Raw genomic sequence first — 23,742 nt, 5'->3', positions numbered from 1 at the left:
CTTGTTCTCTTAATGGAACGGGATGAATCACTCCCATTTTTAACAGGTCTTCTACACAATGTAAGAATGCCTGTCTTTTTATGTGGTCTGAAGACAACTGAGACCTGTGGAACCTCCCCCTTGGGGGAAGTCCCTTGAATTCCAGAAGATAACCTTGGGAGACTATTTCTAGCGCCCAAGGATCCAGAACATCTCTTGCCCAAGCCTGAGCGAAGAGAGAGAGTCTGCCCCCCACCAGATCCGGTCCCGGATCGGGGGCTAACATTTCATGCTGTCTTGGTAGCAGTGGCAGGTTTCTTGGCCTGCTTTCCCTTGTTCCAGCCTTGCATTGGTCTCCAAGCTGGCTTGGCTTGAGAAGTATTACCCTCTTGCTTAGAGGACGTAGCACTTTGGGCTGGTCCGTTTCTACGAAAGGGACGAAAATTAGGTTTATTTTTTGCCTTGAAAGGCCGATCCTGAGGAAGGGCGTGGCCCTTACCCCCAGTGATATCCGAGATAATCTCTTTCAAGTCAGGGCCAAACAGCGTTTTCCCCTTGAAAGGAATGTTAAGTAGCTTGTTCTTGGAAGACGCATCAGCCGACCAAGATTTCAACCAAAGCGATCTGCGCGCCACAATAGCAAACCCAGAATTCTTAGCCGCTAACCTAGCCAATTGCAAGGTGGCGTCTAGGGTGAAAGAATTAGCCAATTTGAGAGCATTGATTCTGTCCATAATCTCCTCATAAGGAGGAGAATCACTGTCGACCGCCTTTATCAGCTCATCGAACCAGAAACATGCGGCTGTAGCGACAGGGACAATGCATGAAATTGGTTGTAGAAGGTAACCCTGCTGAACAAACATCTTTTTAAGCAAACCTTCTAATTTTTTATCCATAGGATCTTTGAAAGCACAACTATCCTCTATGGGTATAGTGGTGCGTTTGTTTAAAGTGGAAACCGCTCCCTCGACCTTGGGGACTGTCTGCCATAAGTCCTTTCTGGGGTCGACCATAGGAAACAATTTTTTAAATATGGGGGGAGGGACGAAAGGAATACCGGGCCTTTCCCATTCTTTATTAACAATGTCCGCCACCCGCTTGGGTATAGGAAAAGCTTCTGGGAGCCCCGGCACCTCTAGGAACTTGTCCATTTTACATAGTTTCTCTGGGATGACCAACTTGTCACAATCATCCAGAGTGGATAATACCTCCTTAAGCAGAATGCGGAGATGTTCCAACTTAAATTTAAATGCAATCACATCAGGTTCAGCTTGTTGAGAAATGTTCCCTGAATCAGTAATTTCTCCCTCAGACAAAACCTCCCTGGCCCCATCAGACTGAGTTAGGGGCCCTTCAGAAATATTAATATCAGCGTCGTCATGCTCTTCAGTATCTAAAACAGAGCAGTCGCGCTTACGCTGATAAGTGTTCATTTTGGCTAAAATGTTTTTGACAGAATTATCCATTACAGCCGTTAATTGTTGCATAGTAAGGAGTATTGGCGCGCTAGATGTACTAGGGGCCTCCTGAGTGGGCAAGACTCGTGTAGACGAAGGAGGGAATGATGCAGTACCATGCTTACTCCCCTCACTTGAGGAATCATCTTGGGCATCATTGTCATTGTCACATAAATCACATTTATTTAAATGAATAGGAATTCTGGCTTCCCCACATTCAGAACACAGTCTATCTGGTAGTTCAGACATGTTAAACAGGCATAAACTTGATAACAAGTACAAAAAACGTTTTAAAATAAAACCGTTACTGTCACTTTAAATTTTAAACTGAACACACTTTATTACTGCAAATGCGAAAAAACATGAAGGAATTGTTCAAAATTCACCAAATTTTCACCACAGTGTCTTAAAGCCTTAAAAGTATTGCACACCAAATTTGGAAGCTTTAACCCTTAAAATAACGGAACCGGAGCCGTTTTGAACTTTAACCCCTTTACAGTCCCTGGTATCTGCTTCGCTGAGACCCAACCAAGCCCCAAGGGGAATACGATACCAAATGACGCCTTCAGAAAGTCTTTTCTAAGTATCAGAGCTCCTCTCACATGCGACTGCATGCCATGCCTCTCAAAAACAAGTGCGCAACACCGGCGCGAAAATGAGGCTCTGCCTATGCTTTGGGAAAGCCCCTAAAGAATAAGGTGTCTAAAACAGTGCCTGCCGATATTATTATATCAAAATACCCAGATAAAATGATTCCTCAAGGCTAAATATGTGTTAATAATCAATCGATTTAGCCCAAAAAAAGTCTACAGTCTTAATAAGCCCTTTTGAAGCCCTTATTTACAATCGTAATAAACATGGCTTACCGGATCCCAGAGGGAAAATGACAGCTTCCAGCATTACATCGTCTTGTTAGAATGTGTCATACCTCAAGCAGCAAGAGACTGCTCACTGTTCCCCCAACTGAAGTTAATTGCTCTCAACAGTCCTGTGTGGAACAGCCATGGATTTTAGTGACGGTTGCTAAAATCATTTTCCTCATACAAACAGAAATCTTCATCTCTTTTCTGTTTCTGAGTAAATAGTACATACCAGCACTATTTCAAAATAACAAACTCTTGATTGAATAATAAAAACTACAGTTAAACACTAAAAAACTCTAAGCCATCTCCGTGGAGATGTTGCCTGTACAACGGCAAAGAGAATGACTGGGGTAGGCGGAGCCTAGGAGGGATCATGTGACCAGCTTTGCTGGGCTCTTTGCCATTTCCTGTTGGGGAAGAGAATATCCCACAAGTAAGGATGACGCCGTGGACCGGACACACCTATGTTGGAGAAATGTTGACATTGTATCCGTAGTAACAGCACAATAAACAAATTTAGAAATAATAGCTCCAAACAAGGACATATGCAAAGCCGCTATAAGTACACACACATCAGTGTTCTCCACAGAATTTGTTGGCAGCCGAGTGGCATTATGGGTAGTGGCAGTGTAGTAATATATAATCGTACAATATGTTCTGTTACTTAAAGGGGCAGTAAACCTACCAAATAATGTAATATAATTCTGCACATAGTCTTAGAACTAACTTTATACTTTAAAAGTATTGCAGGCATATTTTATTTAAAAAAAAAAGATTTTTTCAGACTGCCGCTCAGTGCTCCCGGCCCAATCGCGCTATTACATTTAATGTAGCTTGCTCCTTCCCTGGGAGCAAGCTACATTGAGTGTAATGGCGCGATCGGGCCGGGCTGTGACTAGACAGCTGCCCAGATGCGCTTAGACAAAAAGCCAGACCTACTCAGTAGAGCACTAAGCGGCGGTCTGAATTTTTTCTTTTTTAATAAAATATGCCTGTAATACTTTAAAGTATAAAGTTAGCGCTAAGATATTGTAATATAATTCTGCACTATGTGGAGAATATTACATTATTTTGTAGGCTTACTGCCCGTTTAAGCTATCCAAAACACTAATTAATTGCATAATTTAACATAAATTAATTTAATGAGAATTTGTGCAACAAACATTGAACAAATTTAATATGAGCTAATCTTAACTTAAAAGGGACCTGAATCCCATTTTTTTTCTTTCATGATTCAGATAGAGCATACAATTTTAAACAACTTTCTGATTATCTTCTATTATTTAATTTGCTTGGTTCTCTTGCTATCCTTTGTTGAAGGAGCAGTAATGCACTCCTTTATAATGCACACTCTTTAATATTAGCCAATTAGTAGAAGTAGCGATCAGCCAATCAGAATTAGCAGGAAGGACACAACTAATACGGCTGTATTAAATGCAATCAGTTTTTTATTCTTTTTTTCATGCAAAAAAAATAAAAAAATCTTCATGTTTAAATAAACAGAACACAAGTTGGCTGTATAACTTCAATAACAATGTAGAAACATCAGTGTAAAAAGGTTTCAATCCAAACACTACACAGCCTTTTGTACCACTCACCTGTAGAGGGTGCTGATTTAGATTCCTCCAGCTGAATACTATTATCTATTCTATCCTCAGTAGAGTTGTCTAAATGTTCTTCATGGTGATCTATTGATAAATACAGAGAATCAAATTGATTTCCGTGGAACACAGATTATGTCAGCACATGGTCATAAGGTGTTCTGGTATACTGAGCAGTCAAATAGTCTTTTTATATTCACACTTTCTGGGGAACAGGATCGTACTGAGCATGTGCACAAGCCCACAGGGTGTACGTGTACTAGTCTGTGATTGGCTGATGTCTGTCACATGATACAGGGAACCTGGAAAATGGATAAAAAATTAATTTGTGAGAAAAAAAATCTACTGCTTATTTGAAATTTAGAGTATGTGCTATTGCATTGTCTTTTTTATTATGCTCTTGTTAATTATCTAAATCTACTGCACTGAGAGGTCTTTTAAAAGGATGTGAAACCCCAAATTCTTCTTTGTAATTAAGACAGAGCATAATATTTTAAGAGTTTCAAATTCACTTCTATTATCCAATTGTCTGTATACTCATTGGATTCTTTGCCTATATGGCAGCAGTTTTCATGGCAGAAATTCCTCCTACGTAGCCCTATTGGATGCATCAGGTGTTGAGAGCACCACACAGGTGAATAAAATATGGTAATGGATAATATGTTACCATAAGGTATATGTACAAGGGGTATGTATTATTTTATTTGTTTTTATGGATTTTATGAAAGTGTTTTAAGGATTGAGACGAGTTCCCTTTTGGAAGCGCTCCTGTTTTCCTGTGAAATATAAAACTGTCTGGTGTACAGGTAGCCCTCAGTTTACGCCGGGGTTAGGTTCCAGAAGGAATGGTTGTAAATCGAAACCGTTGTAAATTGAAACCCAGTTTATAATGTAAGTCAATGGGAAGTGAGGGAGTTAGGTTCCAGGCCCCTCTCAAAATTGTCATAAGTAACACCTAATACATTATTTTTAAATATTTGAAATGAAGACTTTAAATGCTAAACAGCATTATAAACCTAATAAAAACATAATTTATGCTTACCTGATAAATTTATTTCTCTTGTAGTGTAGTCAGTCCACGGGTCATCCATTACTTATGGAATATATCTCTTCCTAACAGGAAGCTGCAAGAGGATCACCCAAGCAGAGCTGCTATATAGCTCCTCCCCTCACATGTCATATTCAGTCATTCAACCAAAACCAGACAAGAAAGGAGAAACCATAGGGTGCAGTGGTGACTGGAGTTTAATTAAAATTTAGATCTGCCTTAAAGACAGGGCGGGCCGTGGACTGACTACACTACAAGAGAAATAAATTTATCAGGTAAGCATAAATTATGTTTTCTCTTGTTAAGTGTAGTCAGTCCACGGGTCATCCATTACTTATGGAATACCAATACCAAAGCTAAAGTACACGGATGAAGGGAGGGACAAGGCAGGAACCTTAAACAGAAGGAACCACTGCCTGAAGCACCTTTCTCCCAAAAATAGCCTCCGAAGAAGCAAAAGTGTCAAATTTGTAAAATTTTGAAAAAGTGTGAAGTGAAGACCAAGTTGCAGCCTTGCAAATCTGTTCAACAGAGCCCTCATTTTTAAAGGCCCAGGTGGAAGCCACAGCTCTAGTAGAATGAGCTGTAATCCTTTCAGGAGGCTGCTGTCCAGCAGTCTCATAGGCTAAACGTATTATGCTACGAAGCCAAAAAGAGAGAGAGGTAGCCGAAGCCTTTTGACCTCTTCTCTGTCCAGAGTAAACGACAAACAGGGAAGAAGTTTGACGAAAATCTTTAGTTGCCTGCAAATAGAACTTCAGGGCACGGACTACGTCCAGATTATGCAAAAGTTGTTCCTTCTTTGAAGAAGGGTTAGGACACAGTGATGGAACAACAATCTCTTGATTGATATTCCTGTTAGTAACTACCTTAGGTAAGAACCCAGGTTTAGTACGCAGAACTACCTTGTCTGAATGAAAAATCAGATAAGGAGAATCACAATGTAAGGCAGATAACTCAGAGACTCTTCGAGCCGAGGAAATAGCCATCAAAAACAGAACCTTCCAGGATAACAGCTTGATATCAATGGAATGAAGGGGTTCAAATGGAACGCCTTGAAGAACGTTAAGAACTAAGTTTAAGCTCCACGGCGGAGCAACAGTCTTAAACACAGGCTTAATCCTATCTAAAGCCTGACAAAAAGCCTGAACGTCTGGAACTTCTGCCAGACGTTTGTGTAGAAGAATAGACAGAGCAGAAATCTGTCCCTTTAACGAACTAGCAGATAAGCCCTTTCCTAAACAATCTTGTAGAAAAGACAATATCCTAGGAATCCTAACCTTACTCCATGAGTAACTCTTGGATTTGCACCAATATAAATATTTACGCCATATCTTATGGTAAATTCTTCTGGTAACAGGCTTCCTAGCCTGTATTAAGGTATCAATAACCGACTCCGAGAAGCCACGCTTTGATAGAATCAAGCGTTCAATCTCCATGCAGTCAGCCTCAGAGAAATTAGATTTGGATGGTTGAAAGGACCCTGAATTAGAAGGTCCTGTCTCAGAGGCAGAGACTACGGTGGGCAGGACGACATGTCCACTAGGTCTGCATACCAGGTCCTGCGTGGCCACGCAGGCGCTATCAGAATCACCGAAGCTCTCTCCTGTTTGATCTTGGCAATCAAACGAGGAAGCATCGGAAATGGTGGAAACACATAAGCCATGTTGAAGACCCAAGGGGCTGTCAGAGCATCTATCAGCACCGCTCCCGGGTCCCTGGACCTGGATCCGTAACAAGGAAGCTTGGCGTTCTGGCGAGACGCCATGAGATCCAGATCTGGTTTGCCCCAACGATGAATCAGTTGAGCAAAGACCTCCGGATGAAGTTCCCACTCCCCCGGATGAAAAGTCTGGCGACTTAGAAAATCCGCCTCCCAGTTCTCCACGCCTGGGATGTAAATCGCTGACAGGTGGCAAGAGTGAGACTCTGCCCAGCGAATTATCTTTGAGACTTCCAACATCGCTAGGGAACTTCTGGTTCCCCCTTGATGGTTGATGTAAGCCACAGTCGTGATGTTGTCCGACTGAAATCTGATGAACCTCAGAGTTGCTAACTGAGGCCAAGCTAGGAGAGCATTGAATATTGCTCTTAATTCCAGAATATTTATTGGGAGGAGTTTCTCCTCCTGAGTCCATAGTCCCTGAGCCTTCAGGGAGTTCCAGACTGCGCCCCAGCCTAGAAGGCTGGCGTCTGTTGTTACAATCGTCCAATCTAGCCTGCGAAAGGTCATCCCCTTGGACAGATGTGGCCGAGAAAGCCACCATAGAAGAGAATCTCTGGTCTCTTGATCCAGATTTAGCAGGGGGGACAAATCTGAGTAATCCCCATTCCACTGACTTAGCATGCACAATTGCAGCGGTCTGAGATGCAGGCGCGCAAATAGTACTATGTCCATTGCCGCTACCATTAAGCCGATTACTTCCATGCACTGAGCTACTGACGGGTGTGGAATGGAATGAAGGACACGGCAAGCATTTAGAAGTTTTGATAACCTGGCCTCCGTCAGGTAAATTTTCATCTCTAGAGAATCTATAAGAGTCCCTAGAAAGGGAACCCTTGTAAGTGGTAATAGAGAACTCTTTTCCACGTTCACCTTCCACCCATGCAACCTCAGAAATGCCAGAACTATCTCTGTATGAGACTTGGCAGTTTGAAAACTTGACGCTTGTATCAGAATGTCGTCTAGGTACGGAGTCACCGCTATGCCTCGCGGTCTTAGTACCGCCAGAAGTGAGCCCAGAACTTTTGTAAAGATTCTTGGAGCCGTAGCTAATCCGAAGGGAAGAGCTACAAACTGGTAATGCCTGTCTAGGAAAGCAAATCTTAGGTACCGATAATGATCCTTGTGAATCGGTATGTGAAGGTAGGCATCCTTTAAGTCCACTGTGGTCATGTACTGACCCTCTTGGATAATGGGAAGGATGGTTCGAATAGTTTCCATTTTGAATGATGGAACTCTTAGGAATTTGTTTAGGATTTTTAAGTCCAAGATTGGTCTGAAGGTTCCCTCTTTCTTGGGAACCACAAATAGATTTGAATAGAATCCTTGCCCGTGTTCCGTCCGCGGAACTGGGTGGATCACCCCCATTAGTAAGAGGTCTTGTACACAGCGTATAAACGCCTCTTTCTTTATTTGGTTTGCTGATAACCTTGAAAGATGAAATCTCCCTCGTGGAGGAGAAGTTTTGAAGTCCAGGAGATATCCCTGAGATATGATCTCCAACGCCCAGGGATCCTGGACATCTCTTGCCCAAGCCTGGGCGAAGAGAGAAAGTCTGCCCCCCACTAGATCCGTTTCCAGATAGGGGGCCCTCTCTTCATGCTGTCTTAGGGGCAGCAGCAGGTTTCTTGGCCTGCTTGCCCTTGTTCCAGGACTGGTTAACTTTCCAGCCCTGTCTGTAACGAGCAACAGCTCCTTCCTGTTTTGGAGCGGAGGAAGTTGATGCTGCTCCTGCCTTGAAGTTACGAAAGGCACGAAAATTAGACTGTTTGACCTTTGATTTGGCCCTGTCCTGAGGTAGAGCATGGCCCTTACCTCCCGTAATGTCAGCTATAATTTCTTTCAAGCCGGGCCCGAATAAGGTCTGCCCTTTGAAAGGAATATTAAGCAATTTAGATTTAGAAGTCACGTCAGCTGACCAGGATTTAAGCCATAGCGCTCTGCGCGCTTGGATGGCAAATCCGGAGTTCTTAGCCGTAAGTTTGGTTAAATGTACGACGGCATCAGAAACAAATGCGTTAGCTAGCTTAAGTGCTTTAAGCTTGTTCATAATTTCATCCAATGGAGCTGTGCGAATGGCCTCTTCCAGAGACTCAAACCAGAATGCCGCCGCAGCAGTGACAGGCGCAATGCATGCAAGGGGCTGTAAGATAAAACCTTGTTGAACAAACATTTGATCTGAAAAGGCACAACTATCCTCCACCGGGATAGTGGTACGCTTAGCTAAAGTAGAAACTGCTCCCTCCACCTTAGAGACCGTCTGCCATAAGTCTCGTGTGTTGGCGTCTATAGGAAACATTTTCCTAAATATGGGAGGAGGGGAAAAAGGCACACCAGGTCTATCCCACTCCTTGCTAATAATCTCTGTAAGCCTTTTAGGTATAGGAAACACATCAGTACACACCGGTACCGCATAGTATCTATCCAACCTACATAATTTTTCTGGAATTGCAACCGTGTTACAATCATTCAGAGCCGCTAATACCTCCCCTAGCAATATGCGGAGGTTCTCAAGCTTAAATTTAAAATTAGAAATCTCTGAATCCAGTCTCCCTGGATCAGATCCGTCACCCACAGAATGAAGCTCTCCGTCTTCATGTTCTGCAAATTGTGACGCAGTATCTGACATGGCTCTCACCTCATCCGCGCGCTCTGTCCTTAACCCAGAGCTATCGCGCTTGCCTCTTAATTCTGGCAATTTAGATAATACTTCTGTCATAACAGTAGCCATGTCTTGCAAAGTGATTTGTAAGGGCCTCCCTGATGTACTTGGCGCCACAAAATCACGCACCTCCTGAGCGGGAGGCGAAGGTACTGACACGTGAGGAGAGTTAGTCGGCATAACTTCCCCCTCGTTGTCTGGTGATAATTTCTTTACATGTAAAGATTGACTTTTATTTAAAGTAACATCAATGCAATTAGTACACAAATTTCTATTGGGCTCCACATTGGCCTTTAAACATAGTGAACAAAGAGATTCATCTGAGTCAGACATGTTTAAACAGACTAGCAATGAGACTAGCAAGCTTGGAAATACTTTTCTAAATAAATTTACAAGCAATATAAAAAAACATAATTTATGTAAGAACTTACCTGATAAATTCATTTCTTTCATATTAGCAAGAGTCCATGAGCTAGTGACGTATGGGATATACATTCCTACCAGGAGGGGCAAAGTTTCCCAAACCTCAAAATGCCTATAAATACACCCCTCAAAAGTGCGAAAGCATATAAAATAAGGAATTGGAATAATTGTGCTTTATACAAAAATCATAACCACCCCAAAAAAGGGGCGGGCCTCATGGACTCTTGCTAATATGAAAGAAATGAATTTATCAGGTAAGTTCTTACATAAATTATGTTTTCTTTCATGTAATTAGCAAGAGTCCATGAGCTAGTGACGTATGGGATAATGATTACCCAAGATGTGGATCTTTCCACGCAAGAGTCACTAGAGAGGGAGGGATAAAATAAAGACAGCCAATTCCTGCTGAAAATAATCCACACCCAAAATAAAGTTTAATGAAAAACATAAGCAGAAGATTCAAACTGAAACCGCTGCCTGAAGTACTTTTCTACCAAAAACTGCTTCAGAAGAAGAAAATACATCAAAATGGTAGAATTTAGTAAAAGTATGCAAAGAGGACCAAGTTGCTGCTTTGCAAATCTGATCAAATCGAAGCTTCATTCCTAAACGCCCAGGAAGTAGAAACTGACCTAGTAGAATGAGCTGTAATCCTTTGAGGCGGAGATTTACCCGACTCAACATAGGCAAGATGAATTAAAGATTTCAACCAAGATGCCAAAGAAATGGCAGAAGCTTTCTGGCCTTTTCTAGAACCAGAAAAGATAACAAATAAACTAGAAGTCTTTCGGAAAGACTTAGTAGCTTCAACATAATATTTCAAAGCTCTAACAACATCCAAAGAATGCAATGATTTCTCCTTAGAATTCTTAGGATTAGGACATAATGAAGGAACCACAATTTCCCTACTAATGTTGTTAGAATTCACAACTTTAGGTAAAAATTCAAAAGAAGTTCGCAACACTGCCTTATCCTGAAAAAATCAGAAAAGGAGACTCACAAGAAAGAGCAGATAATTCAGAAACTCTTCTGGCAGAAGAGATTGCCAAAAGGAACAAAACTTTCCAAGAAAGTAATTTAATGTCCAATAAATGCATAGGTTCAAACGGAGGAGCTTGAAGAGCCCCCAGAACCAAATTCAAACTCCAAGGAGGAGAAATTGACTTAATGACAGGTTTTATACGAACCAAAGCTTGTACAAAACAATGAATATCAGGAAGATTAGCAATCTTTCTGTGAAAAAGAACAGAAAGAGCAGAGATTTGTCCTTTCAAAGAACTTGCGGATAAACTTTTATCTAAACCATCCTGAAGAAACTGTAAAATTCTCGGAATTCTAAAAGAATGCCAAGAAAAATGATGAGAAAGACACCAAGAAATATAAGTCTTCCAGACTCTATAATATATCTCTCTGGATACAGATTTACGAGCCTGTAACATAGTATTAATCACAGAGTCAGAGAAACCTCTTTGACCAAGAATCAAGCGTTCAATCTCCATACCTTTAAATTTAAGGATTTGAGATCCTGATGGAAAAAAGGACCTTGCGACAGAAGGTCTGGTCGTAGCGGAAGAGTCCACGGATGGCAAGAGGCCATCCGGACAAGATCCGCATACCAAAACCTGTGAGGCCATGCCGGAGCTACCAGCAGAACAAACGAGCATTCCTTCAGAATCTTGGAGATTACTCTTGGAAGAAGAACTAGAGGCGGAAAGATATAAGCAGGATGATACTTCCAAGGAAGTGATAATGCATCCACTACTTCCGCCTGAGGATCCCGGAATCTGGACAGATACCTGGGAAGTTTCTTGTTTAGATGAGACGCCATCAGATCTATTTCTGGAAGCTCCCACATTTGAACAATCTGAAGAAATACCTCTGGGTGAAGAGACCATTCGCCCGGATACAACGTTTGGCGACTGAGATAATCCGCTTCCCAATTGTCTATACCTGGGATATGAACCGCAGAGATTAGACAGGAGCTGGATTCCGCCCAAACCAGAATTCGAGATACTTCTTTCATAGCCAGAGGACTGTGAGTCCCTCCTTGATGATTGATGTATGCCACAGTAGTGACATTGTCTGTCTGAAAACAAATGAACGATTCTCTCTTCAGAAGAGGCCAAGACTGAAGAGCTCTGAAAATTGCACGGAGTTCCAAAATATTGATCGGTAATCTCACCTCCTGAGATTCCCAAACTCCTTGTGCCGTCAGAGATCCCCACACAGCTCCCCAACCTGTGAGACTTGCATCTGTTGAAATTACAGTCCAGGTCGGAAGCACAAAAGAAGCCCCCTGAATTAAACGATGGTGATCTGTCCACCACGTTAGAGTGTGTCGTACAATCGGTTTTAAAGATATTAATTGAGATATCTTTGTGTAATCCTTGCACCATTGATTCAGCATACAGAGCTGAAGAGGTCGCATGTGAAAACGAGCAAAGGGGATCGCGTCCGATGCAGCAGTCATAAGACCTAGAATTTCCATGCATAAGGCTACCGAAGGAAATGATTGTGACTGAAGGTTTCGACAAGCTGAAATCAATTTAGACGTCTCTTGTCTGTTAAAGACAGAGTCATGGACACTGAATCTATCTGGAAACCCAGAAAGGTTACCCTTGTCTGAGGAATCAATGAACTTTTTGGTGAATTGATCCTCCAACCATGATCTTGAAGAAACAACACAAGTCGATTCGTATGAGATTCTGCTAAATGTAAAGACTGAGCAAGTACCAAGATATCGTCCAAATAAGGAAATACCACAATACCCTGTTCTCTGATTACAGACAGAAGGGCACCGAGAACCTTTGTAAAAATTCTTGGAGCTGTAGCTAGGCCAAACGGCAGAGCCACAAACTGGTAATGCTTGTCCAGAAAAGAGAATCTCAGGAACTGATAATGATCTGGATGAATCGGAATATGCAGATATGCATCCTGTAAATCTATTGTGGATATAAAATGCCCTTGCTGAACAAAAGGCAAGATAGTCCTTACAGTTACCATTTTGAACGTTGGTATCCTTACATAACGATTCAATATTTTTAGATCCAGAACTGGTCTGAAGGAATTCTCCTTCTTTGGTACAATGAAGAGATTTGAATAAAACCCCATCCCCTGTTCCAGAACTGGAACTGGCATAATTACTCCAGCCAACTCTAGATCTGAAACACAATTCAGAAATGCTTGAGCTTTCACTGGATTTACTGGGACACGGAAAAGAAAAAAATCTCTTTGCAGGAGGTCTCATCTTGAAACCAATTCTGTACCCTTCTGAAACAATGTTCTGAATCCAAAGATTGTGAACAGAATTGATCCAAATTTCTTTGAAAAAACGTAACCTGCCCCCTACCAGCTGAGCTGGAATGAGGGCCGCACCTTCATGTGGATTTAGAAGCAGGCTTTGCCTTTCTAGAAGGCTTGGATTTATTCCAGACTGGAGATGGTTTCCAAACTGAAACTGCTCCTGAGGATGAAGGATCAGGCTTTTGTTCTTTGTTGAAACGAAAGGAACGAAAACGATTATTAGCCCTGTTTTTACCCTTAGATTTTTTATCCTGTGGTAAAAAAGTTCCTTTCCCACCAGTAACAGTTGAGATAATGGAATCCAACTGAGAACCAAATAATTTGTTACCCTGGAAAGAAATGGAAAGTAGAGTTGATTTAGAAGCCATATCAGCATTCCAAGTTTTAAGCCATAAAGCTCTTCTAGCTAAAATAGCTAGAGACATAAACCTGACATCAACTCTGATAATATCAAAAATGGCATCACAGATAAAATTATTAGCATGCTGAAGAAGAATAATAATATTATGAGAATCATGATCTGTTACTTGTTGTGCTAAAGTCTCCAACCAAAAAGTTGAAGCTGCAGCAACATCAGCCAAAGATATAGCAGGTCTAAGAAGATTACCTGAACACAGATAAGCTTTTCTTAGAAAGGATTCAATTTTCCTATCTAAAGGATCTTTAAACGAAGTACCATCTGACGTAGGAATAGTAGTACGTTTAGCAAGGGTAGAAATAGCCCCATCGACTTTAGGGATTTTGTCCCAAAATTCTAATCTGTCAGACGGCACAGGATATAATTGCTTAAAACGTTTAGAAGGAGTAAATGAATTACCCAATTTATCCCATTCTCTGGAAATTACTTCAGAAATAGCATTAGGAACAGGAAAAACTTCTGGAATAACCACAGGAGATTTAAATACCTTATCTAAACGTTTAGAATTAGTATCAAGAGGACCAGAATCCTCTATTTCTAAAGCAATTAGTACTTCTTTAAGTAAAGAACGAATAAATTCCATTTTAAATAAATATGAAGATTTATCAGCATCAATCTCTGAGACAGAATCCTCTGAACCAGAAGAGTCATCAGAATCAGAATGATGATGTTCATTTAAAAATTCATCTGTAAAGAGAGAAGTTTTAAAAGATTTTTTATGTTTACTAGAAGGAGAAATAACAGACATAGCCTTCTTGATGGATTCAGAAACAAAATCTCTTATGTTATCAGGAACATTCTGCACCTTAGATGTTGAGGGAACTACAACAGGCAATGGTACATTACTAAAGGAAATATTATCTGCTTTAACAAGTTTGTCATGACAATTAATACAAACAACAGCCGGAGGAATAGCTACCAAAAGTTTACAGCAGATACACTTAGCTTTGGTAGTTCCAGCACTAGACAGCGATTTTCCTGAAGTATCTTCTGACTCAGATGCAACGTGAGACATCTTGCAATATGTAAGAGAAAAAACAACATATAAAGCAAAATTGATCAAATTCCTTAAATGACAGTTTCAGGAATGGGAAAAAATGCCAATAAACAAGCTTCTAGTAACCAGAAGCAAAGAAAAAATGAGACTGAAATAATGTGGAGACAAAAGCGACGCCCATATTTTTTGGCGCCAAATAATACGCCCACATTGTTTGGCGCCTAAATGCTTTTTGGCGCCAAAAATGACGCCACATCCGGAACGCCGACATTTTTGGCGCAAAAGGACGTCAAAAAATGACGCAACTTCCGGCGACACGTATGACGCCGGAAACAGAAAAGATTTTTTTGCGCCAAAAAAGTCCGCGCCAAGAATGACGCAATAAAATGAAGCATTTTCAGCCCCCGCGAGCCTAACAGCCCACAGGGAAAAAAAAAAAAAAAAAGTCAAATTTTTTAAGGTAAGAAAAAATGATTGATTCAAATGCATTATCCCAAATATGAAACTGACTGTCTGAAAATAAGGAATGTTGAACATTCTGAGTCAAGGCAAATAAATGTTTGAATACATATATTTAGAACTTTATAAATAAAGTGCCCAACCATAGCTTAGAGTGTCACAGAAAATAAGATTTACTTACCCCAGGACACTCATCTACATGTTTGTAGAAAGCCAAACCAGTACTGAAACGAAAATCAGCAGAGGTAATGGTATATAAATAAGAGTATATCGTCGATCTGAAAAGGGAGGTAAGAGATGAATCTCTACGACCGATAACAGAGAACCTATGAAATAGACCCCGTAGAAGGAGATCACTGCATTCAAATAGGCAATACTCTCCTCACATCCCTCTGACATTCACTGCACGCTGAGAGGAAAACCGGGTTCCAACCTGCTGCGGAGCGCATATCAACGTAGAATCTAGCACAAACTTACTTCACCACCTCCATAGGAGGCAAAGTTTGTAAAACTGAATTGTGGGTGTGGTGAGGGGTGTATTTATAGGCATTTTGAGGTTTGGGAAACTTTGCCCCTCCTGGTAGGAATGTATATCCCATACGTCACTAGCTCATGGACTCTTGCTAATTACATGAAAGAAAACGCTACTGTGACTTTAAGAAGCACAAAAAGCTGTCACAGTTGAAATAACAATGAACCAAAATAGTTATAGCAACCAATTTTTCACAGTAAATGTATTAAGTTAGCAAAGGATTGCACCCACCAGCAAATGGATGATTAACCCCTTAATACCCAAAAACGGATAACAATTTAATAATTAACGTTTTTAACACAGTCAAAACACACTGTCACAGGTCTGCTGTGACTGATTACCTCCCTCAAAATGAATTTTGAAGACCCCTGAGCTCTCTAGAGACGATCTGGATCATGGAGGATGAAGTAGACAGATTGTGACTGAATTTTTACTGCGCAAAAAAGCGCTAAAATAGGCCCCTCCCACTCATATTACAACAGTGGGGAAGCTCAGATAACTGTTTCTATGCAGAAAACAAAGATGGCCATGTGGTAAAAATCATGCCCCAATAAGTTTTATCACCAAGTACCTCACAAAAAACGATTAACATGCCATTAAACGTTTTGAACATACATTTTAAAAGTTATGAAGTGTTATTAATAAGCCTGCTACCAGTCGCTTTTACTGCAGTTAAGGCTCATACATTATTTCAGTATTAACAGTATTTTCAGAGTCAATTCCATTCCTTAGAAAAATACATTCAGTGTACACACACTCATCAGCCTAATACCAGTCGCTATCACTGCATTTAAGGCTGAACTTACGTTACATTGGTATCAGCAGTATTTTCTCAGTCAATTCCATTCCTCAGAAAAATAATTTACTGCACATACCTCGTTTGCAGGGGGGCCCTGCATGCTATTCCCCTTTTCTGAAGTTACCTCACTCCTCAGATGAGAACAGCCAGTGGATCTTAGTTACGTCTGCTAAGATCATAGAAAACGCAGGCAGATTCTTCTTCTAATGCTGCCTGAGAACAAACAGCACACTCCGGTGCCATTTAAAATAACAAACTTTTGATTGAAGAAATAAACTAAGTTAAAAAACACCACAGACCTCTCACAGCGACCTATCTTTAGTTAGGCTGCAAGAGAATGACTGAATATGACATGTGAGGGGAGGAGCTATATAGCAGCTCTGCTTGGGTGATCCTCTTGCAGCTTCCTGTTAGGAAGAGATATATTCCATAAGTAATGGATGACCCGTGGACTGACTACACTTAACAAGAGAAATAGATTGTATCATCATCAAACTCAGTTTAATGAACAAAAACATTTCCTAAACTGCACCTAATAAAAGTATCACACAGACACAGACTGTATCATCATCAATCTAAGTTTAATGAACAAAAACAAAATAATCACACAGCAGACTGCATCATCATCAATCTAAGTTTAATGAACAAAAACAAAATAATCATACAGCAGACTGTATCAGCATCAAACTAAGTTTAATGAAGAAAAATGTTTTTTTACTTGCATTTTTCTGCAGCTAAGGGAAGTGGCTGCTAGATCTTGTTCCTTTAAAAACGGATCCATTGCTCAGGTCTGGTTATACACTGATTTCAGCCTGCCTGTGTTTAATCACATAACAGACTGTATCATCATCAAACTAAGTTTAATTAAGAAAAACATTTTTTACTTGCCTTTTTCTGCAAACACTTCTCTGCATTGAGTCTGCAGCTAAGGGAAGTGGCTGCTAGATCTTGTTCCTTTGAAAGATGATCCATTGATCACGTCTGGCTTGTTTTTCTTTGCATATGTTTAGTGCAACACAAGCGGACAGCTCCACCTACTGGCTATTTTAATGTATGCATGTGCTAATGCTTTCAATAGCAGTCAATGCTTTTCAATAGCAAAAAAAGGGCTTTATTCTGAAACGGCGCAAATTGAACCGTCGTAAACCGAGGGCCACCTGTATATGCTTTGACAGGCGTCTGTGAAGGTTACCTGGTGGACCACGTATGGGTGATCTTCAGCTTGGAGTGGTAGGACCAAAGGTTAAGCAAGGCGACAGAGGTATATTGAGTCAGATATTTTGATATCATATATTTCATAGTTGTTATATTGCTTAATTATAGCTGCTGGATATAATTATAAAGGTTCCTTATTTATCACATAACAGGTTTATATATGTTTCTACCTAGTTCATAACAAAGAACAAATGAGGTTATAAACTAAAAGTTTCTATTAGTCTGCAATTTACTGTTTATAACTTGAGTTGAGGTGGTTAGGTTTTTCAATATTGTGATGTCAGTATAGAATATTGTACTAATGGGTAGAATCTGATTCCATGTTACATCACATGCACGTGATTTTTATTTCGTGATTCAGAAACAGCAGCAATTTTAAGCAACTTTCTAATTTACTCCTATTATCAATTTTTCTTCATTCTCTTGGTATCTTTATTTGAAAAGCAAGAATGTAAGTTTAGATGCCGGCCCATTTTTGGTGAACAACCTGTGTTGTCCTTGTCGATTGGACAGCACCAATAAACAAGTGCTGTCCATGGCCTGAACCAAAAAGTGGCTGGCTCCTTAGATGACTTATTTTTCAAATAAAGATAGCAAGAGCACGAAAAAAAATTTGATAATAGGAGTAAATGAGAAAGTTGCTTAAAATTGCATGCTCTATCTGAATCACAAAAGAAAAAAAAATGGGGTTCAGTGTCCCATTAACACTAAAACAGTGATAACCTTTACTTGATGCATTTTTGCCAATACATGAATATTGCACATATGTTTCTAATCAGAGATGTAATTCATCTATGTGCAGTTAAATTTTGGCCAGAACATCCCTTTAATTTTGACTTTAGCGACCCTTTAATAACACAAACCTCAATCTGATACTAACAAATGTATTGCTCACCTACTGCAAGGTCTGAATGGACGACCCTCTGCGGCTTATCCTGTTCAGCGGTTGCACTTTTTACTTTCTCGTTGTTTGATACAATATCTGTGTTTTCATGACAGAGATCTGTTACGTAAAACAAACTAGTTGTAAAGGTGTTTTAACACATTAAACAAAAAACAAACACACAATAGAAAACGCTTCTGCACCCATAAGAGGAAACATTTGGCAGGAATAGATTTCTTTATAGATCATTTCTTTGGACTTTCAGCGATTTTGTGGTTTGATAATGTGATCGCCATACAGCGCTGAGGATAGTTTTAAAACAATTGATTTCTAGTTTACTGAGAGATAGGCGATTACTACTTATATCACTAGGGATATTATTAAATTATAACAGACACTGATTACAGTCATTAAATAATGTATAATTGCACAAGTGCATAATAAAAACACAATCCAATTACACTTACACAGAATTTTAAATGAATTGTAGATTTTTTGGGAAATTTTCCAGCCCCCTATATCATGTGAATGCCATCAGCCAATCACAGACTCATATACGTATGCACCGTGAACTTTTGCACATGCTCAGTAGTAGTTGGTGCTTCAGAAAGTGTTTGCATCAAAATACTGTGCACAATTTGATAACAGAAGTAAATTGGAAAGTTTCTTAAAACTGCGGCTCTATCTGAATCATGAAAGTTTAATTTTGACTTTACTGTCCCTTTAAAAATCTTTTTCAGCTGCAGACCCCAAATCAACGTTTAAACCATAAATCCGGCGAATAAATATTTTGTTTGTATTTTTTTCAGCTTCTTGATTAATTTTCTATATATCATTTTATGGGAATATTTTTCAACATTATTGTTGGTCACCTCTTGCTTCTCCCTCATTCTCCAAAAATAAAGGTTTTGTTATTTATCTATTTTAGTGTTACAAGAAGAACCTTTTCCTTGTTCAGTCATTGGATATTTATTGTACTTGGAACTGAGGCTTATGGATGGTTTTTAGTGCCCCCCCCCCCCCCACCTTATGCACGTTGTCTAGTATTTCATTACACATCCTGCACTCCCCACTAAATTAATACGAAATAAAGGGACATTAAAAAAAAAAAAAGATTTCCTGATTCAGATAGAACACACAATTTTATACAATTTTCAATGTTCTTGTTATTCTTTGTACAGGCAGCAGTTTTGCAACAACATTATATATTAGCAAGAGCACTAGATGGCAGCACTATTTCCTGCCATGTAGTACTAATGTTATACATTAGCAAGCACACTAGATGGCAGCACTATTTCCTGTCATGTAGTGCTAATGTTATACATTAGAAAGAGCACTAGAGGGCAGCACTATTTCCTGTCATGTAGTGCTAATGTTATACATTAGCAAGAGCACTAGAGGGCAGCACTATTTCCTGTCATGTAGTACTAATGTTATACATTAGCAAGAGCACTAGAGGGCAGCACTATTTCCTGTCATGTAGTACTAATATTATACACTAGCAAGAGCACTAGATGGCAGCACTATTTCCTGTCATGTAGTACTAATGTTATATATTAGCAAGACCACTAGATGGCAGAACTATTTCCTGCCATGTAGTACTAATGTTATACATTAGCAAGCACACTAGATGGCAGCACTATTTCCTGTCATGTAGTGCTAATGTTATACATTAGAAAGAGCACTAGATGGCAGCACTATTTCCTGTCATGTAGTGCTAATGTTATACATTAGCAAGAGCACTAGAGGGCAACACTATTTCCTGTCATGTAGTACTAATGTTATACATTAGAAAGAGAACTAGAGGGCAGCACTATTTCCTGTCATGTAGTACTAATGTTATACACTAGCAAGAGCACTAGATGGCAGCACTATTTCCTGCCATGTAGTACTAATGTTATACATTAGCAAGCACACTAGATGGCAGCACTATTTCCTGTCATGTAGTGCTAATGTTATACATTAGCAAGAGCACTAGAGGGCAGCACTATTTCCTGTCATGTAGTACTAATGTTATACATTAGCAAGCACACTAGATGGAAGCACTATTTCCTGTCATGTAGTACTAATGTTATACATTAGCAAGCACACTAGATGGCAGCACTATTACCTGTCATGTAGTACTAATGTTATACATTAGCAAGAGCACTAGAGGGCAGCACTATTTCCTGTCATGTAGTACTAATGTTATACATTAGCAAGCACACTAGATGTCAGCACTATTTCCTGCCATGTAGTACTAATGTTATACATTAGCAAGAGCACTAGAGGGCAGCACTATTTCCTGCCATGTAGTATTAATGTTATACATTAGCAAGAGCACTAGATGTCAGCACTATTTCCTGTCATGTAGTACTGTTATACATTAGCAAGAGCACTAGAGGGCAGCACTATTTCCTGTCATGTAGTACTAATGTTATACATTAGCAAGAGCACTAGAGGGCAGCACTATTTCCTGTCATGTAGTACTGTTATACATTAGCAAGAGCACTAGATGGCAGCACTATTTCCTGTCATGTAGTACTAATGTTATACATTAGCAAGAGCACTAGATGGCAGCACTATTTCCTGTCATGTAGTACTAATGTTATACATTAGCAAGAGCACTAGATGGCAGCACTATTTCCTGTCATGTAGTGCTAATGTTATACATTAGCAAGAGCACTAGATGGCAGCACTATTTCCTGTCATGTAGTACTAATGTTATACATTAGCAAGAGCACTAGATGACAGCACTATTTCCTGTCATGTAATACTAATGCTATACATTAGCAAGAGCACTAGATAGAGGAACTATTTCCTGTCATGTAGTACTAATGGTATACATTAGGAAGAGCACTAGATAACAGCACTATTTCCTGTCATGTAGTACTAATGTTATACATTAGCAAGATCACTAGAGGGCAGCACTATTTCCTGTCATGTAGTACTAATGTTAAACATTAGCAAGAGCACTAGAGGGCAGCACTATTTCCTGTCATGTAGTACTAATGTTATACATTATCAAGAGCACTAGATGACAGCACTATTTCCTGTCATGTAGTACTGTTATACATTAGCAAGAGCACTAGATGGCAGCACTATTTCCTGTCATGCAGTACTAATGTTATACATTAGCAGGAGCACTAGATGGCAGCACTATTTCCTGTCATGTAGTACTAATGTTATACATTAGCAAGAGCACTAGATGGCAGCACTATTTCCTGTCATGTAGTGCTAATGTTATACATTAGCAAGAGCACTAGATGGCAGCGCTATTTCCTGTCATGTAGTACTAATGTTATACATTAGCAAGAGCACTAGATGGCAGCACTATTTCCTGTCATGTAGTACTAATGTTATACATTAGCAGGAGCACTAGATGGCAGCACTATTTCCTGTCATGTAGTACTAATGTTATACATTAGCAGGAGCACTAGATGGCAGCACTATTTCCTGTCATGTAGTACTAATGTTATACATTAGCAAGAGCACTAGATGGCAGCACTATTTCCTGTCATGTAGTACTAATGTTATATATCAGCAATAGCACTAGATGGCAGCACTATTTCCTGTCAAGTAGTACTAATGTTATACATTAGTAAGAGCACTAGATGGCAGCACTTTTTGCTGTCATGTAGTACTAATGTTATACATTAGCAAGAGCACTAGATGGCAGCACTATTTCCTGTCATATAGTACTAATGTTATACTATAGCAAGAGCACTAGAGGGCAGCACTATTTCCTGCCATGTAGAACTAATGTTATACATTAACAGGAGCACTAGATGGCAGCACTATCTCCTGTCATGTAGTACTAATGTTATACATTATCAAGAGCACTAGATGACAGCACTATTTCCTGTCATGTAGTACTAATGTTATACATTAGCAAGAGCACTAGAGGGCAGCACTATTTCCTGTCATGTAGTACTGTTATACATTAGCAAGAGCACTAGATGGCAGCACTATTTCCTGTCATGCAGTACTAATGTTATACATTAGCAGGAGCACTAGATGGCAGCACTATTTCCTGTCATGTAGTACTAATGTTATACATTAGCAAGAGCACTAGATGGCAGCACTATTTCCTGTCATGTAGTGCTAATGTTATACATTAGCAAGAGCACTAGATGGCAGCGCTATTTCCTGTCATGTAGTACTAATGTTATACATTAGCAAGAGCACTAGATGGCAGCACTATTTCCTGTCATGAAGTACTAATGTTATACATTAGCAGGAGCACTAGATGGCAGCACTATTTCCTGTCATGTAGTACTAATGTTATACATTAGCATGAGCACTAGATGGCAGCACTATTTCCTGTCATGTAGTACTAATGTTATACATTAGCAAGAGCACTAGATGGCAGCACTATTTCCTGTCATGTAGTACTAATGTTATATATCAGCAATAGCACTAGATGGCAGCACTATTTCCTGTCATGTAGTACTAATGTTATACATTAGCAAGAGCACTAGATGGCAGCGCTATTTCCTGTCATGTAGTACTAATGTTATACATTAGCAAGAGCACTAGAGGGCAGCACTATTTCCTGTCATGTAGTACTAATGTTAGACATTAGCAAGAGCACAGCACTATTTCCTGTCATGTAGTACTAATGTTATACATTAGCAAGAGCACAGCACAATTTCCTGTCATGTAGTACTAATGTTATACATTAGCAGGAGCACTAGATGGCAGCACTATTTCCTGGCATGTAGTACTAATGTTATACATTAGCAAGAGCACTAGAGGGCAGCACTATTTCCTGTCATGTAGTACTAATGTTATACATTAGCAAGAGCACTAGATGGCAGCACTATTTCATGCCATGTAGTGCTAATGTTATACATTTACAAGAGCACTAGAGGGCAGCACTATTTCCTGTCATGTAGTACTAATGTTATACATTAGCAAGAGCACTAGAGGGCAGCACTATTTCCTGTCATGTAGTGCTAATGTTATACATTAGCAAGAGCACTAGATGGCAGCACTATTTCCTGTCATGTAGTATAAATGTTATACATTAGCAAGAGCACTAGATGGCATCACTATTTCCTATCATGTAGTACTAATGTTATACATTAGCAAGAGCACTAGATGGCAGCACTATTTCCTGTCATGTAGTACTAATGTTATACATTAGCAAGAGCACTAGATGGCAGCACTATTTCCTGTCATGTAGTGCATCAGACATATGCACGCTACCTATCTAAATATCTCTTTAACAAAGAAGTACATGAGAATGATGCAAAGCAGCTACTACTGAGCATGTGCAAGAGTTCACAGTGTATATGTATATGAGTCTGTGACTGGGTGATGGCTGTCACATGATACAAGAAAACAAGACATGAAACAGTTTTATTCTCTCATCATTCAGATAGAATATACAATTTCC

At 39.8% G+C, this 23,742-nt stretch overlaps 1 protein-coding gene across 1 annotated transcript in view; it reads right to left on the bottom strand.

The window, feature by feature from the left end:
• LOC128667189 (zinc finger protein 585A-like) overlaps positions 1-23,742 on the bottom strand; it is a 51,082-nt gene that overhangs the window by 4,114 nt on the left and 23,226 nt on the right. The window contains exons 6-7 of the mRNA XM_053722118.1: positions 18,375-18,482; positions 3,898-3,987 (exon numbers count right to left, since the gene is read on the bottom strand). Coding sequence (XP_053578093.1) covers positions 3,898-3,987; positions 18,375-18,482 — 198 coding nt within the window. The remainder of the gene's footprint in view (positions 1-3,897; positions 3,988-18,374; positions 18,483-23,742) is intronic.

The sequence above is a fragment of the Bombina bombina genome, chromosome 7 (assembly GCF_027579735.1).
Source record: "Bombina bombina isolate aBomBom1 chromosome 7, aBomBom1.pri, whole genome shotgun sequence".
In the NCBI taxonomy this organism is placed as follows: Eukaryota; Metazoa; Chordata; class Amphibia; order Anura; family Bombinatoridae; genus Bombina; species Bombina bombina.
This window is presented reverse-complemented; position numbering and strand designations above follow the sequence as displayed.